The sequence below is a fragment of the Callithrix jacchus genome, chromosome 10 (genome assembly GCF_049354715.1).
Source record: "Callithrix jacchus isolate 240 chromosome 10, calJac240_pri, whole genome shotgun sequence".
In the NCBI taxonomy this organism is placed as follows: domain Eukaryota; kingdom Metazoa; phylum Chordata; class Mammalia; order Primates; family Cebidae; genus Callithrix; species Callithrix jacchus.
In genome coordinates this window covers 130,731,259-130,745,840 of record NC_133511.1, presented here as the reverse complement: position 1 = coordinate 130,745,840, position 14,582 = coordinate 130,731,259, and the positions used below count along the sequence as shown (strand labels likewise).

Sequence of the window (14,582 nt, the reverse complement as noted above, 5' to 3'; positions counted from 1 at the left end):
TCAGAAATGGAGAAACAGGTGACTGTAAGGAGCTTGAGACGGGTCCCTGGAGCGCTGGAATCGAGTGCTCAGAACAGCCTCAAGGCACCCCTTTGACCCTTACCCTCTGTAGCTGGGCAGGGGGCCCAGCCCAACCTCTGTCTTTCCTGACATTCTTCCCACGGGGGACCTCCTGGGTGGACCCTCCACGTGAGCAGCGGAGCTGCTGACCTTGGCTGGGGAGTGTGTGGCTTCCTGGGAGGGAGAGTCTGGCCCCAGTGTCCAGCCACACACCCATGGTCTGGGCAAGTGCTCATCACACAACGGCACCTTCTCAGCCAGATCCCATCAGGCCCAAGACTCACTGGGACCTTTCTGTGCTGGGACCAGTCACCAGCTTCCTGTCTGGTGGGTACTGAGCACGCCTGGATCCTAGTGGCCAGAGACCATTATGTGACTTGAGCTGGCCCTGTCCGCCTGGGGCCAGGAGACAGAAGCGCAGGTGGACTCCTGGGCAATGCTGGGAGGGAGCTGCGTGGTGGGGGAGGGTGATGCTGGCTGGCACCATGTCAGTGGGGAGCATGTGGCCGGCTTCAGGGCACTGCGAACTCATAGGCTGCCCAGGGAGAGCCCAGGATGGGATATGTAGGGGGGAACCTCTGCAGGTCAGGGCTTGGGTGATCCCTTGGAAACTGGGCCCTACCTGGCAGACACACCCCTCTCCGCCTGCCACCGGCCACTGGCCAGCCCACAGTGAGTACCCACTGTTTACTTGGGTGAGGGGGGAAGCACAGGCCCTGCCACGCCCATCCATGAGAAGCACGGGCTGGAGCCGGCTCTGGGGCTACAAAAGGCTGCTGCCACCTCAGGTCCCTCCTCAGAGGCTGCCAAGGGACGGGGACTCCTCCTGCCGTCCACGCAATGGGTGTCGGCCGGAGGAAGCTGGGCCTGCTCTGGGCCCTGGCTCTCGCCCTGGCCTGCACCGGGCATAGAGGTATGGCTTGAGCCCTGGCCCCTCCACTAGTCCCAGGTGGTGCGGTGCTGAGTGGGCCTCGGGCAGCTCCGTCTTTGCCCTGGGTTCCGGCAGGCTGCCTGTGCTACGGACTGCTCCCAGCAGCATGGCCTCTGCTGTGGTCCTGGCCACCAACAGGCAGTTTCTACCTTGTGGGGTTGGGAAGGGACCTTTGGGCTTCAGGGACCTCCAAGGCTGGGCCACTTCCTGAGGTGGGGAAGCAGGAGCTCAGGTCTCAGGCTTCCCCTCTGCACCCCTCCGAAATAGGCAGCCGCACCCGCAGTAGCTCCGGCAGCTCACAGCCCGGCAGGACCTGGTCAGGGCGGGGCATCAGCCTCAGGCATCTGCCCTTGGACACCCCACACGTGCCCGGTGCACCAGCTCATGCTGCCTGTCTGGGCCTTGGTGGGGGTCTCCTGGGGGGGGTCTCAGCCTCTGAGTGGGGGTGTGATGGTGAAGTCTACAGGGGAAGGGTTTTGCCCCCAGCCTGAGGCTAAGAGGGGGATGGGGGAGGCTCCAGGCCCTGTGGTCTGGACAGCCCGTCACTGGGCCAGCAGGTCCCTGCCTCTGCTTCTGGGGGACACCTTGTCCCAGGATGGGTCTGCTGGTGACCATGTGCCCTTGGGAGGAGATGCCTCAGTCGGGAGTGGGTGCTCCTGGGCTCCTGGAACAGCAGGGCAGCGACCTGCGCCGCAGAGGTGGCCACATGGCCCAGCCAGATCCCCCACCTGGCCCTGTCCCCAGCCTCTGAACCATCTGAGTTCCCCTCCCAGCCCCATCCCCAGCCTCTGGTCCCTCCCCCAGCCCTGTCCCCAGACTCTGGCCCACCTGGATCCCCCCTAGCCCCATCCCCAGCCTCTAACCCACCTAAGTCCCCCTCCCAGCCCCGTCCCTAGCCTCTGGCCCTCCTGGATCCCCCCCCACAGCCCCGTCCCCAGCCTCTGGCCCACCTGGATCCCCCACCCCAGCCCCGTCCCTAGCCTCTGGCCCACCTGGATCCCCCACTCCAGCCCCGTCCCCAGCCTCTGGCCCACCCAGGTCCCCCGCCCAGCCCCGTCCCTAGCCTCTGGCCCACCCAGGTCCCTTGCCCAGCCCTGTCCCCAGCCTCTGGCCCACCTGGATCCCCTACCCCAGCCCCGTCCCCAGCCTCTGGCCCACCCAGGTCCCCTGCCCAGCCCCGTCCCTAGCCTCTGGCCCACCCAGGTCCCCTGCCCAGCCCCGTCCCTAGCCTCTGGCCCACCCAGGTCCCCTGCCCAGCCCAGTCCCCAGCCTCTGGCCCACCTGGATCCCCCCCCAGCCCTGTCCCCAGCCTCTGGCCCACCTGGATTCCCCCCCCAGCCCTGTCCCCAGCCTCTGGCCCACCTGGATCCCCCCCCAGCCCTGTCCCCAGCCTCTGGCCCACCTGGATCCCCCCCCCAGCCCCGTCCCCAGCCTCTGGCCCACCTGGATCCCCCCCCACCAGCCCCGTCCCCAGCCTCTGGCCCTCCTGGATCCCCCCCCCCAGCCCCGTCCCTAGCCTCTGGCCCACCTGGATCCCCCCAACCCCCAGCCCCGTCCCCAGCCTCTGGCCCTCCTGGATCCCCCCGCCAGCCCCGTCCCCAGCCTCTGGCCCACCTGGATCCCACCCACCCCCAGCCCCGTCCCCAGCCTCTGGCCCTCTGCGAGGCAGTCCCACAGCAGGAAGAACCCTTCGGGACCCCCCGTCCTTATCTGCACCACTCCCATCTCAGCCCAGAAGCCTGAATTCTCTCCCGGGGCTGGGGCTAGGCCTGCGGGGCTCAGAAAGTGGGGGCAGGCCTGGGGCCAGACTGGGTGAGTGAGGCTCAGGCAACCACCGTCTCCACCTCCCCGGGGGGGCTTACAGATGCTAAGGGCCCCCACCCACAGATTCGATGTGCTGGGTCCTGCTGGGGGTGGCTTTGACTGCCCCAGGCTCTCAGTGGGGTCCCTGCAGTGGCAGGAGCCAGGGCCTGGCATGGGAACGAATAGATGGGGATGCCACAGATAGAGGCAAGGGGTCTCTAACGCCACCTGCTCCATGGAGCCGGGCTGAGGGGATGGTCCTGGAAGGTCAGACTCGCGAGTCACATGGACAGAGGCCCCCAAGGACCCCTGATCCAGCACAGAGAAAGTCCTCGCTGCAGGCCACCCCCACACACTGTGGCCTCCTGTCCCTCTGGTGTCCACGATGCATCGTGGTTGCAGCCTGAGCTGCCCCAGCCGCCCTGCATCCCAGCTGAGCCCCCCTCCTCTTCTCACAGGCCACGCCCAGGATGGCTCCTCGGAATCCAGTTACGAGCACCACCCCGTCCTCCCTCCCGTTGCCCAGGGGCCCGGCGGTGAGTCTCAGCATCCGGCCCCCACCCTAAGCCTGTCAGATTCCACCCTTCCCTGTGTGGCACAGCCCCCAGAGGCACTGGTCTTAGGGTGACTCCCTGGCTGGTCATCGCTGAGGACCAAACCTGGGGGGACAGGAGGGCACCCCCACGTCCACGTCCATGGCCCTAGTGGGCCACACTGCCTGCCCTCCCTAGGCCAGCCCCTGCAGGGCTCTGGCTCTGAAGGGGCTGCAGGGCAGGGCAGGCTGGCTGTGCTGGTGTCCCCTGGGTGCCGGCTGCCCTCCGGGATCTGGAGGTGGGTCCTGCCTTGGCGTCCCCCGTTCACCACCTGATGCTTTAGCATCACGTCCCCTGGGGCGTGGCCACCCCGAGTGGCTGGTGCTGGCGGGAGCCGGTGGAGGCAGGCGAGGGAGGCTAGAGCAGGAGCTCCGGGCAGACCATGGGTCTTAGATTGCATTTCTCCACGTCGGGCCAGACCTGCCTCATCTCAGTGCCCAAGGGATTGTCTTGAGCAGCTGATGCAGACTTAGGTTCTGAGGCCTGTGGGGTGAGATCTGGCCACCCCTGGGGGCTTTTCCACGGTGACAGCAAGGAGGAATTAGAAAGTCACACAGAACACAGGTGTGCCGCCACAGCACACGATGTGCAGATAGGGTGAGGGTGGTGGATGGGGGCCCAACTCGTGGCAGAGTCCAGAGTTGGCTTTGGAGGTGGGAGCCGGGACCCACAGAGGATGTCTCCTCTGGGCTGTGGAGCCCCTGCTTCCCCCGACCTGGGGCCTTGTGTGCACCCTGCCAGCCGCTGTTTCCACAGGGGTCCCGCTCCGAGGGGTGACTGTCTTCCCGCCTCTGAGGACTGTCCCAGTGGTAAGAGGTGAGTGGAACCCCAGGCCTGGGGGTGAAGGGGCATAGCTTTGCTGAGCTCCTGGCTCAGGCCTGGGGGTGCCAGCTGGAGAGGGGCCCCAGCTTTCTGGGTGCCACTGGGTAGGAACTGGAGAGGGCGCAGCACCTCCCTGCACAAGCTTCCGGATTTCCCAGATGCAGGAAGGACCCTCCAGGTGCCCCGTCCAGGAGGACATGGGTGGGGCAGGTGTGCAGGGCAGGGGCAGGGGGTGCTGGGTGAGGGTGGGGGATGCACGGTGAGGGTGTGGGGTGTGGGGCAGGGGCAGGGATGCGGGGTGAGGGCGACACCACCAGACCCCACACTGCTTCCCCCACAGCCCTGAATCCGGCGCACAACGGGCGTGTGTGCAGCACGTGGGGTGACTTCCATTACAAGACCTTCGACGGCGACGTCTTCCGCTTCCCGGGCCTCTGCAACTACGTGTTCTCTGAGCACTGCGGCGCCGCCTACGAGGACTTCAACGTCCAGCTGCGCCGAAGCCGGGAGTCGGGCTCCCCCACGCTAAGCAGGGTCCTCATGAAGGTGGACGGCATGGTCATCCAGCTCACCAAGGGCTCTGTCCTGGTCCACGGCCGCCCGTGAGCCTGGGCTCTGGGAGGGCGGGGGCCTCTTGGGGTGCACGGATGGCATTTCCGGGTGGTCACGGCTCATCACAGTCCTGGGAGGGAGGTGGACCTCTCAGCAAGCCCCTGAGAGCAGAGCTGGCCATGGGCCCCCCTGTCCCCTGAGCTGGGCCACCTGCTCTTCCTGGGATCCCCTTCCTAGCTCCTCGTGACCCCAGAGCTGCAGAGGTCAGTGTCTCCATCTCAGACATGACGTCACAGCCATGATGACCTTGTCACACCCGAGGCTGCAGGCACCTGCCCTGCCTGGGGTCTCTCCTCACCATGCTCCCCAGCCCCTCAGCCTCGCCTCCCTCTGCAGGGTCCAGCTGCCCTTCAGCCAGTCTGGGGTCCTCATTCAGCAGAGCAGCAGCTACACCAAGGTGGAAGCCAGGCTGGGCCTTGTCCTCATGTGGAACCACGATGACAGCCTGCTGGTGAGGCTGGTGGGGGTCCCGGTGTGGCTGGCCTGCTCCAGAGGGGGTAGAAGATGCCCTGGGCCCAGTCAGGCTCGGACCCCACCCCACACAGCAGGCGAGAGCAGGGGCCCAGATACCAATGGGGCCCTGGGGTCTGTGCCCCCAGGATGGAGACGGCTTGCGGGGGTGTCCCCTTCGGGGGCCCCAGCCCCTCCCCGAGCCTCACCTGTCCACCTGCCCCAGGTGGGGACGCCTGTCTGATGTCTCCCCCATTACAGCTGGAGCTGGACACCAAATACGCCAACAAGACCTGTGGGCTCTGCGGGGACTTCAACGGCCTACCCGTGCTCAGCGAGCTCCTCTCCCACAGTAAGCCCTAGGTGCCATCTGCCCTTCTCCAGCGTCCCCAGGGGTCCCGTGTCCCAGAACCCCCAGTTGTGTGCACACCCACCCTCCGACACACCAGACACACGTGCATGGATGCAGGTGCCTTCCCCCCAGCATGGTGCACACTCACATGCAACACCCCGCTACCCCCACCCAACGCAGGGTGCAGGCTGGCAGCAAATTGCCCGTGGGGCCCCTTGCTCTCAGTGTGGCTGCTCTGGGCAGCGACCCCTGACCGCACACCCTCACCTGAAATGACAGAGCTGCCTCGTCTTGGCCTTAGAGTCTTTGCACCCAGGCAGTGGCCTTGCAAATGTGACCTGCTCCAGCCAGGGCCCCACGCCCCACCTGCCCTGCCAGGCCCAGGAGGCCCCACTCAAGCCCCGGTACGGGGTGACCCTCCGTGGGGAACTGAGTCAGCCTGGGTGTCGAGCAGCCCTTGGTGAGGCAGGCCAGCACTGGGGTGACTGGGCTCTGCCAGTAGACTGGAAGGTGCTCAGGCTCAGCACCCCCTGCTCCCGCCAGCCCGGCAGGTGGAGACCAGGGTCCTGGGTCCTGAGGCTTCAGCCGGCGGCACCCTTTGGCCTGGACACCGGCCTCCTGGGCTGCTTCCACTCATCACTCCAGAGCCCCGGAGGGTCCCGAGGCAGCGTGTATGGGGTGGCCAGACGGGGATGGCCAGGACAACTCAGGCATCCTGAGGGCGCAGGGACCATTGACGGCCCTTCTAAGCCCACCCCAGGGACCTGGCCCTGGGGGCTCTGCTGCTTGTGCTGGGCTGAGGGGTACCGGGACCCTGTGCTTCCCGCAGACACCAAGCTGACACCCTTGGAGTTTGGGAACCTGCAGAAGATGGACGGTCCCACGGAGCAGTGTCCCGACCCTATCCCTGAACCACCGAGGAACTGCTCTACCGGCTTCGTAAGCCTTGGAGGGAATGGGGCCCCAGCAGGGCGGGAGGAGGGGCTGTGAGCCCGGGAGCTGGTCCAGATCCCCCACAAGGCCTCACCCAGCTGCGGCCTTCGCCCCAGGGCATCTGCGAGGAGCTCCTGAGCAGCGGGCTGTTCTCCGACTGCACGGCCCTGGTGGACGTGGGCAGCTACCTGGAGGCCTGCAGGCAAGACCTCTGCTTCTGCGAAGGCACCGACCTGTCCAGCTGCGTCTGCCACACCCTTGCCGAGTACTCCCGGCAGTGCGCCCACGCTGGGGGTCTGCCCCAGGACTGGCGGGGCCCGGACCTCTGCCGTGAGTGCCCTGTCCCCCTGGCCCCCATCCCCTCTGGCAGGGAAGGCCAGACGGGCCGACATGATCTGTCTCTCTGCCCCCTGCAGCCCAGATATGCCCCCACAACATGCAGTACCATGAGTGCCGCTCGCCCTGTGCAGACACCTGCTCCAACCAGGAGCACTCCCGGGCCTGCGAAGACCACTGTGTGGCCGGCTGCTTCTGCCCCGAGGGTGAGGCTCCTGCCCCGGGAAACACAGATGCACTGGGAAGTAGGGGGCTGTGCTCAAGAGGGCCAAGCCTCAAGAGGACCCCAGCCCCAGGTGTCCTGGGCCCCTGAGGCTGGCTGGTCCCCGTCCTGGGCCCCTGAGGCTGGCTGAGGCCCTGTCCCAGGCCCCTGAGGCTGGCTGAGGCCCTGTCCTGAGTCCCTGAGGCTGGCTGAGGCCCCAGCTCACTCACTGTAGGGCTGCCGTGTCATTCCCTTGCAATGCCCCTGCGTGGACACAGTGGGGACTTGTCACAGGCCTGTCTGAACTCCACAGGGATGGTGCTGGATGACATCGGCCAGACTGGGTGTGTGCCTGTGTCTCAGTGCACCTGTGTCTACAATGGGGCCGTCTATGCCCCGGGGGCCACCTACTCTACAGACTGCACCAACTGGTAGGTCCCGGACCCCCTCCAGGCCCCCAGGATATGCTATGGGATGGTCCCCCGGGAACTGCCGGCACTCCTGGTCTGGGCTGCGAGGCAGGCAGGCCTGAGTGAGACCTCCTCCTCCTGACTCGGAGGCTGTGGCTGGTGTCCTGGGGGCCCGCACCCACGCAGCACTGTCTCTTGCCCTCAGCACCTGCTCCGGAGGCCGGTGGAGCTGCCAGGAGGTCCCGTGCCCGGGCACCTGCTCTGTGCTTGGAGGTGCCCACTTCTCGACATTTGATGGGAGGCACTACACGGTCCATGGGGACTGCAGCTATGTGCTGACCAAGGTACAGCCTGGGTGCACAGCACTCGCCAGACAGAGGGGGCCTGGCCTGGGTGCTGGGTGTTTGCCAAACAGAGGGGGTTCAGCCTGGGTGTTTGCAGGACAGAGGGGGGATGGCCTGGGTGCTGGGTGTTTGCCAAACAGAGGGGGTTCAGCCTGGGTGTTTGCAGGACAGAGGGGGGATAGCCTGTGTGCCGTGCGCTTGCCGGACAGAGGGTGTCCACGGCTAGCCTCCCATAGGTTCCCCCAGCCCAGGCTGTATGTCACTGCCATCCCTGGGGTGACCCTTGGGGGTCCCTGACAGTGAGACCTCAAGGAAGCACCCCAGCTCCCCAGTGCTGGTCCCCACGGGGCCATGAGGGCTGCAGATCAGAGCCTCCAGCACCCACCCAGCACCCTGGCCCCCAACCAGCACCCAGTCTTCCGAATCTTGAGCTGTTTATTTAACAGACTATACTGTTGAGAATAGAGTTAGGTTTACAAAGACATTGGGTACAAAGTACTCCCGACTTGACACACGGTCTCCCCACACCCAGTGGGGACGAGACCCTGCACCCAACACAGTCTCCCATGATGAGACCCATGAAGTGTGTAGAAGTGTGTCTGTGTGTCCACTGGCACCCCCCCTCACCCTCCTCACCCCTCCCTCACCCTCCTCACCCCTTCTGCACCCTCCTCACCCCTCCCGCACCCTCCTCACCCCTCCCTCGGCGTCCTCACCCCTCCCGCACCCTCCTCGCCCCTCCCTCGGTGTCCTCACCCCTCCCTCACCCTCCTCACCCCTCCCGCACCCTCCTCGCCCCTCCCTCGGTGTCCTCACCCCTCCCTCACCCTCCTCACCCCTCCCGCACCCTCCTCGCCCCTCCCTCGGCCTCCTCGCCCCTCCCTCGGCCTCCTCCCCGCTCCCGCACCCTCCTCGCCCCTCCCTCGGCCTCCTCGCCCCTCCCTCGGCCTCCTCGCCCCTCCCTCACCCTCCTCGCCCCTCCCTCGGCGTCCTCGCCCCTCCCTCGGCCTCCTCACCCCTCCCTCGGCGTCCTCACCCCTCCCTCACCCAGCCCCTGGCAGCTGCTGGCATTTGCACCTTCCAAGCGCTGCCTTCCCAGAGGGTCCTGTGGTTGGTGTCACAGAGTATGGTCTCTCACCCAGGGTGCATGCCGAGTCCTCTGTGTGCCTATGTGTCCCCATCTGGGGGGCTCCTGAGCACACCTCTCTCTTGGGGCCTGGGATGGTGGAGTGGGGGTTTCCAGTGAGGGAGAGGAGCGCAGGCGGGTGGAGGGGCAGGGCCAGGCGGGCTGTGGGCGCGGGTGGAGTGAGGACCCCAGGGAGGGCTGTGGGTGCAGTGGAGTGTGAGGACCCCAGGGAGGGCTGTGGGTGCAGTGGAGTGTGAGGACCCCAGGGAGGGCTGTGGGTGCAGTCAAGTGTGAGGACCCCAGGGGAGGGCTGGGCAGAGTGTGAGGGCCCCTGTGTGCCCTGTCCCGCAGCCCTGTGATGGCAGCACCTTCACCGTGCTGGCTGAGCTGCGTAGGTGTGGGCTGACGGACAGCGAGACCTGCCTGAAGAGCGTGACACTGAGCCTGGATGGAGTGAGGATGGTGAGTGGAGCCTGGCAGCGCAGCCCGGACGGGGACTGGGCCTGTCTCCTCTGAAAGTTGGCCCTGCCCAGGTCCCTCATCCTTGGCATGAACAGCGAGAGTCGGGGCCCTCCGGCAGCACTGGCTGTGTTTGTTACTGACTGACTGTCCCTAAAGGGAACGGCTCAGGGCGGGGGTTCCCTGGCCGCCATAGCTGACCTAAGGGGCCTTGGGCAGGAGGGACTGGGTGGGCACATCTGTGGCCTCATGGCTTCTCCACTGAAGCCCATTTCTGTTTAATAAATAACTGTTTTTACTAAAGAATAAAAAGCATGGTTCTCACAGAAAACTCAGAAAATCAGGGTGAGCACGAGGCCAGCTTGTAGGACCTGCTGCTGGAGGCAAAGGCCTCCGGGCACCTCAGGTGCATCTCACGGCCTCCGAGGGGCCTGCTCCGTGCTCACACGTCCGCCCGGCTGCCGCAGGTGGTGGTGATCAAGGCCAGCGGGGAAGTGTTTCTGAACCAGATCTACACCCAGCTGCCCATCTCTGCAGGTGAGGGCGGCAGCCTCCTCCCCACCCTGGGGCCGCCTGGGGTCCTGCCATGCACCCCCCACAAAACGCTTGTCCTATGTATCCCCAGCCAACATCACCATCTTCAGACCCTCGACCTTCTTCATCATCGCCCAGACCAGCCTGGGGCTGCAGCTGGACCTGCAGCTGGTGCCCACCATGCAGCTATTCGTGCGGCTGGCACCCGAGCTCCGAGGGCGGACCTGCGGTAAGAGGGCTGCCTTCGGGCCGGAGCTGACCCACTCTGCTGGGGCCATGGTCCTCAAGCTGCCTTCCCCGCCCCCAGGTCTCTGCGGGAACTTCAACAGCATCCAGGCGGATGACTTCCGGACCCTCAGTGGGGTGGTGGAGGCCACGGCCGCGGCCTTCTTCAACACCTTCAAGACCCAGGCCGCCTGCCCCAACGTCAGGAACAGCTTTGAGGATCCCTGCTCCCTGAGCGTGGAGAACGGTGAGTGTGTGTGTCCGTCCACTGGCTCAACTTCGTGCTGGCCGCGGGGTGCTGGTTCACCAGCTTCCATCTGGTGCTGCAGGCGGGGTGGCTCACAAAGGGGCCCTAGGACAGGCTCCTGGTGGGCACCTCACCCGGCTTATGTGGAGCCTCAGGAATGCGGGGCCCCTGCTTCATGGTAAAAGAAAGACAGAAGTTATTGAGGGCCAACATTGACCCCCGTACTGGACAGGGCGGTGGGGACCTGGGGAATGGGTTGACCCACCCACTCACTCACTCAGTCACTCACTCACTAATTCACTCAGTCACCCACTCACCAACTCAATCACTCACTCACCAACTCACCCACTCACTCACTCACCCACTCACTCACCAACTCACTCACCCACTCACTCTATCACTCACCCACTCACCCAGTCCCTAACTCTGTCACTCACATACTCATCCACTCAATCACTCACCACCTCACTCCCTCATTAACTCTCTCACTCATGCACCCACTCACCCAATCACCCACTCACTCACTAAATCACTGACTCACCCACTCACTCAGTCACTCAGTCACACACTCACCCACTGTCACTTAGTCACTCACTAAGTCACTCACTCACTCACGGACTCAGTCACTCACTCACCCACTCAGCTACTCATCCACTCACACATTCACTCACTCACTCAGTCACTCACCAACTCATTCACCCACTCACTCACACACTCACTGTCACTCACTCACTCACTGACTTACCCACTCACTCACTCAATCACCCACTCCCACACTCACTACTTCAGTCAGTCACTCACTCACTGACTCACCCACTCACTCACTCAGTCACTCACCCACTCTGTCACTCACTCACCAACTCACTCAGTCACTCACTTACCCACTCACTCACTCACTCACTCACTCACTCAGACACTCACTCAGTCACTCACCCACTCTGTCACTCACTCACCCACTCACTCACTCACACAGTCACTCACCCACTCACTCAGTCAGCCACTCACCCACTCACTCGCTGAGTCACTCTCTCACTCACCACTCACTCAGTCACTCACCCACCCACTCAATTACTCACCCACTCCATCACTCACTCACCCACTCACTCGCTGAGTCACTCTCTCACTCACCACTCACTCAGTCACTCACCCACCCACTCAGTTACTCACCCACTCCATCACTCACTCACCCACTCACTCGCTGAGTCACTCTCTCACTCACCACTCACTCAGTCACTCACCCACCCACTCAGTTACTCACCCACTCCATCACTCACTCACCCACTCACTCGCTGAGTCACTCTCTCACTCACCATTCACTCAGTCACTCACCCACCCACTCAATTACTCACCCACTCCATCACTCACTCACTCACTCACTCGCTGAGTCACTCTCTCACTCACCACTCACTCAGTCACTCACCCACCCACTCAGTTACTCACCCACTCCATCACTCACTCACCCACTCACTCGCTGAGTCACTCTCTCACTCACCACTCACTCAGTCACTCACCCACCCACTCAGTTACTCACCCACTCCATCACTCACTCACCCACTCACTCGCTGAGTCACTCTCTCACTCACCACTCACTCAGTCACCCACTCACCCACTCAGTTACTCACCCACTCATCCACTCACTCATTCAGTCACTCACTCAGTCACCCACCCACTCAATTACTCACCCACTCCATCACTCAATCATTCAGCCACTCACCCACCCACACTCACCTACTCACTCAGTCACCCACTCATCCACTCAGTTACTCACCCACTCATCCACTCACTCAGTCACTCACTCAGTCACACACTCACCCACTCAGTTACTCACCCACTCGTCCACTCACTCATTCACTCAGTCACTCAGTCATTCACTCCACCCTCGGAGCTCGGGCAGCAGCCATGGGGATTTGGGATCCCGTCTCACCGGTCGTGGCCTCCTTCCCTCCTTCTTGCAGCCTGGGATGCCGGGGCCCAGCAAGTCCGTTGGAGGGGCCAGGAGGGCCTTGGTTTGTCTGCCTACAGTGGTGGTCACTAGTGTCCCTGCAAGACAGTGCTGTGAGAGGCTGTGAGAGGCTGGGCGGGGCATCCAGGAAACCAGAGAGACCTCCGCTCCAACATTGTGCCCTGTACTTGGGGAGCTTTCCCGTGGGGACGGTGCCATATCACCCAGGCTGAGTGTGTAGCAGGAAGAAGTGCCCGAACTCCACACCAAGGCCAAGCTGGGTAGGTGAGTGTGCCAGCTGACCCTAACCCTAACCCTCCTCTGTCCACAGAGAAGTACGCTCAGCACTGGTGCTCACAGCTGACTGACCCTGACGGCCCCTTCACCCGCTGCCACGCGGCTGTGAACCCAGCCACCTACTACTCGGTAACGTCTGCTGTCCCTGGGTTCAGTGGGGCTCTGGCCACCGGGCCTCACGGCTGCCTCTGGGAGGGCTGGGAGACCACTGGGAGGCTCAGCAGGCAGGACCAGCCTTTCTAGGCTGTGATGGGCACCAGGGGCTGGGACTCAGCCTGTCCAGCTCCATTCCTCACGTCCCCACTCACCATTCACCCATCCACTCACCCACTCACTCCCCCATTCATACATTCACTCACTCACCCACTCATGCATTCACTCACTCACCCATTCATTTACTCATTTCTTCACTCACTTATTCATTCATTTACCCGCTCACTAATTCCTTCACCTACTCATTCATCCATTCACTCATCCACTCACTCACTCATCCACTTACTCATTCCCTCATTCATTCTTTCACTCACTCATTCATTCACCACTTTTATGGAGTTTTTCTTGCACCTCCAGCCCTACGGTAGGCACAGGGGCTACACCCCAGGTGTTTGTCGCCAGCTTGGCCCCAGGGGCCAAATGGGAATTAGGCCAAGGCTGAGCTGATGTGCACGTCTGGGGCAAGCTAGGCACTGCTGGGGCTGTTGGGTCACAGGGATGAAGGACCTGGTCCTCCTTGCACCTGCTACTTTCCACGATGGTTCTGCTCCATGCCCTGCAGGTCTGCTGAGGGGGCCGGATGCCCGTGAGGACTCTGGGAGGGGTCCCGGAGGCAGGAAGAGCTGGGATAGGAGGACCCTGGCTGCTGGGCATGTGGCCTGCAGGTCGTGGGAGGGCACCAGGTGCGGGCTGGCGTCCCTGACACCCCAACGCCCCCCTCCCCACAGAACTGCATGTTTGACACCTGCAACTGTGAGCGCAGCGAGGACTGCCTGTGTGCCACCCTGTCCTCCTACGTGCATGCCTGCGCCGCCAAGGGCCTGCAGCTCAGCGGCTGGAGGGATGGCGTCTGCAGTGAGTGCCTGCCAAGCCCCACGCCTCTCTTTCGCTGGGTGGCTGTGGGTCTTGGGGAGCCCCTGGTCTGCACAGGTGCTCTAAGGGTCCCCATCCTCTGTGCTGGGCTCCGGGGCAAGGACGCTCGAGTCAGCTGGCCTTGGACCTGGCCAGGGAGGGAAGGGGAGGGGAGGGGAGCCGAGAGGCCCAGCTTACTCGCTGCTGGCTGCCCACCACTGGGCTCCATGTCCTGAGAATCCCCTGTTCCTGGCATCCTACAGCAAAGCCCATGACCACCTGCCCCAAGTCGATGACCTACCACTACCACATCAGCACCTGCCAGCCCACTTGCCGCTCCCTGAGTGAGGGGGACGTCACCTGCAGTGTGGACTTTGTCCCTGTGGATGGCTGTGCCTGTCCCAAGGGCACCTTGCTGGATGACACGGGCAAGTGTGTGCCGGCCACCAGCTGTCCCTGCTACCACCGCGGCTCCGTCATCCCCAGCGGGGAGTCAGTGCACGACAGTGGGGCCATCTGGTGAGAGCTCCTACCGTGGGCTGGGGGGGTCCCTTGTTCCCGCTGGCCCAGAGTGAGGCTCTGACCACTGTCTCCTCACAGCACCTGCACGCACGGGCAGCTGAGCTGTATCGGAGGCCAAGCCCCCACAACAGGTGAGTGCCACAGAGGAGGCACTGCAGTCCCCACCTCATCGTCTCCATAAGAAGTCCTGAAAAGTGGCTTCAGGGTTAGTCCTACCCAGTCAATGGGGCTGGTGGCTGTCGGTCAGCGGCTCAGTGCCAGGCATGGTGTGTGCCCTCTAGGCAGCAAGAGGGAAGGAGAGAGGGTGTGGGTGCACA

The 14,582-nt window shown here is 63.8% G+C and overlaps 1 protein-coding gene across 1 annotated transcript in view; it reads left to right on the top strand.

Annotated features, from left to right (window-relative positions):
• The first annotated feature begins 858 nt into the window (after nt 1–858).
• MUC5AC (mucin 5AC, oligomeric mucus/gel-forming) overlaps nt 859–14,582 on the top strand; it is a 37,529-nt gene continuing 23,805 nt past the window's right edge. The window contains 19 exon segments of the mRNA XM_035263830.3: nt 859–973; nt 3,253–3,330; nt 4,144–4,203; nt 4,550–4,811; nt 5,158–5,272; nt 5,533–5,623; nt 6,453–6,562; nt 6,673–6,886; nt 6,973–7,098; nt 7,408–7,525; nt 7,710–7,848; nt 9,326–9,436; nt 9,901–9,970; nt 10,059–10,196; nt 10,275–10,439; nt 12,713–12,807; nt 13,620–13,746; nt 14,007–14,262; nt 14,344–14,396. Coding sequence (XP_035119721.3) covers nt 901–973; nt 3,253–3,330; nt 4,144–4,203; nt 4,550–4,811; nt 5,158–5,272; nt 5,533–5,623; nt 6,453–6,562; nt 6,673–6,886; nt 6,973–7,098; nt 7,408–7,525; nt 7,710–7,848; nt 9,326–9,436; nt 9,901–9,970; nt 10,059–10,196; nt 10,275–10,439; nt 12,713–12,807; nt 13,620–13,746; nt 14,007–14,262; nt 14,344–14,396 — 2,401 coding nt within the window. The 5' untranslated portion in view covers nt 859–900.